General features: G+C 47.2%; 1 protein-coding gene across 2 annotated transcripts; it reads right to left on the minus strand.

Annotated features, from left to right (window-relative positions):
* Window positions 1-2,282, minus strand: Rbm8a (RNA binding motif protein 8A). 2 transcript variants are annotated; one of them, XM_063256864.1, is made up of 6 exons: window positions 2,094-2,282; window positions 1,290-1,349; window positions 1,101-1,178; window positions 802-938; window positions 367-503; window positions 1-252 (listed from the first exon to the last, which is right to left on the minus strand). In XM_063256864.1, exons 1-6 carry the CDS (start codon window positions 2,158-2,160, stop codon window positions 207-209), a joined length of 525 nt encoding a protein of 174 aa, XP_063112934.1. In that variant the 5' UTR covers window positions 2,161-2,282; the 3' UTR covers window positions 1-206. The 2 variants fall into 2 exon arrangements, with proteins under 2 accessions (XP_063112934.1, XP_063112936.1); XM_063256866.1 differs by having other exon boundaries at window positions 2,057-2,191.

A 2,282-nucleotide genomic window follows, 5' to 3' on the forward strand; every position in this document is an offset into this window, starting at 1 on the left:
TAGTGTTTAAGAGCTTTTAATGGTAAAAGAAATTTTAAATGTAGAAAACAAAAATGGAACATTTATTAATAACTCAAAAGAAACACTCAAAGGTAGGGGTAAGAGATTAAATACAACCATAAAGCCCCCCCCCCCCAGCATTATTTCTCCAAGGCTACATGGCCAAATGGAATCCTGGAGAGACCACCTGGACAACAGAACAACTGTCAGCGCCGTCTCCGATCTGGACTCCTGCTGCGCCTTCGGCCACCTCTGGGGAAAAGTAAAGAGGGAGGAGAGTCCATGAGAGGGACATAATACAGCAGTACCCGTGTTCTGTTTTACTCATATCCCCTTCACCACTAGTGTTTACCCTCTCCACTTTACCTTCTTTTGCCCTTGGGTGGACCTCGAACAAAACACCAGTCCACGCTGATTGGCTGGCCCATCAAATCTTGGCCATTAAGTCCCTCCATAGCAGCCTGGGCCTCTTTGTACGTTTCATACTCAACTAGAGTATACCCCTGGGACAAGTAAAAAGATAGATGTCAAAACCCTCCTGTGTCACGAGGCATCCATTACCCCATCCTCAATTCTAAATGCATAAATAGCAAAACCTACAAACTCTGTGAAATGAGTATACATCAATCATATATCCCTATTATACGTACAATGTGCTTTGTTTGTCTCTTTCCTGTGTCTAACAAAAATCAGTTTGCAATGTCATCTTATTTCAAATTTGCTCCTAGCCCATCACAACAAACATGACCACCACCAATGCTGGGTAAGGATTATGGGGTAACTAAGGGTCACTTCAGATACCTTTAAGTATCCTGTACGCCTGTCCAGGTTCAAATGGATGTTTTTTATTTCCCCATATTCTGCAAATTTGTCATGAATGTCTTCTTCAGTGGCCTCCTCATGGACTCCAGTGACAAACAGAATCCAGCCTTCCACAGCTGTTGGAGAAAGGAGGGTGGTTAAACAAGCACATGAGAAAAATTTTAAACACCATTCAGGAGTGCAGTGTGTCCAGACTCTAGCCTAGTCATCTCTGATCCCATTCCTCCTGGACTGAATTTTATTGGTCTCATAGCTGCCTCACAGATTATTTCACTCACAGCGCTGTGGTCCAGGTTCGTCACCATCCTGCTCCACACTGTCATAATCCTCACGCATCCGTGCTCGGGATCCCTCTTCTATAAGGAACACACAACAGATCACCAAAAACTCTTCCCCGTAAGTCCGGAGGGGACTCCAAAATTCACAGCTCCCATTAAACCATTCTCTCTCATTTCCCCCACACTCACCAGAACCAAAGCCTCGGCCCTTCCGTTTCTTTGCTTTTTCTTTCAATTTGTGGATGCTCTCTGGAACCGCAAAACAGAAAAGAACAAGTAACAAACACTAGTCTTTTTTTACAGCCCCCCCCCCGTTTGTAGATACTGAGGATTGAACCCAAGAGCACTCTACCACTGAGCTATATCCTCAGCCCTTTTTTATGCTGCAAGATTGCCTGGCTAGCCTCAATTTACAATCTTCCTGCCTCAGCTTCCCGAATAACTGGGATGACAGATGTGCGCCACGCTGCTCTGCTGAAAAACACATTTTTTCCCAGGACTGAGGTTTAAACCCATGGCCTTTGAGCTGAGCTACGTTCTCGCGCTTTTCTTTTTTTTGAAAAGTGTATTGCTGCTGGGGATTTAGCTCAGCGGCATAGGCGCCTGCCTGGCAAGCGCAAGATCTTGAGTTCAATCTCCGGTACAAAAAAAAAAAAAGTGTCTTGCTAAATTGCTCAGCCTGGACTCGAACTTCAGATTCTCCTGCCTCAGCCTCCAGGAATGCTGGATGCTCTCTGGAACCGTGGTGTGCCACCACGCCAGGCTCTGAAAGCAATTTCAACAACTGTCTCTACCAAAGCACTATCAGAAAACGTATCCCTTGCTTTCAGGATCAGTCCCCAGCCGGTCCCGCCCCAGTCCTCCCAAAGGGGGCGGAGTCTCTAACCGACCCCCAGTTGCAAGGCTCCCATCCACCCTTCCGAGCATATTTTTCCTATTATGCTATTCTCTCGCACCTTCCCCGCTTCCCGTAGCCGCCTCCACTGTCCTCACCGTCCCCATCCTCATCCATGGCGAAATCCTCGCCCCCAGCCTCGTGAAGATCCAGCACGTCCGCCATCTTGCCTTCGTACGAACTCTTGTCTGTACCGCTGAGACTAGGATCTCGGGAAAAACTGTCGCGGAGGGGAAAGGTCGCCGGTGAAATTGACCAATTAAAGGGTAAGTCTAAGTCCCGCCCTT

This window comes from Cavia porcellus, unplaced genomic scaffold, assembly GCF_034190915.1.
Source record: "Cavia porcellus strain 051 isolate PalLab524CR breed Dunkin Hartley unplaced genomic scaffold, mCavPor4.1 scaffold_1, whole genome shotgun sequence".
NCBI classification, from domain to species: Eukaryota; Metazoa; Chordata; class Mammalia; order Rodentia; family Caviidae; genus Cavia; species Cavia porcellus.

Bases quoted from the DNA above. Each gene is read 5' to 3' on its own strand.
- Rbm8a (XM_063256864.1), bottom strand. From the start codon at position 2,160: ATGGCGGACGTGCTGGATCTTCACGAGGCTGGGGGCGAGGATTTCGCC. The intron at 939-1,100 runs GTGAGTGAAATA...TTTCTCCAACAG, and splicing joins CGAACCTGGACCACAGCGCT to CTGTGGAAGGCTGGATTCTG. The intron at 253-366 runs GTAAAGTGGAGA...ACTTTTCCCCAG, and splicing joins CCACCCAAGGGCAAAAGAAG to AGGTGGCCGAAGGCGCAGCA.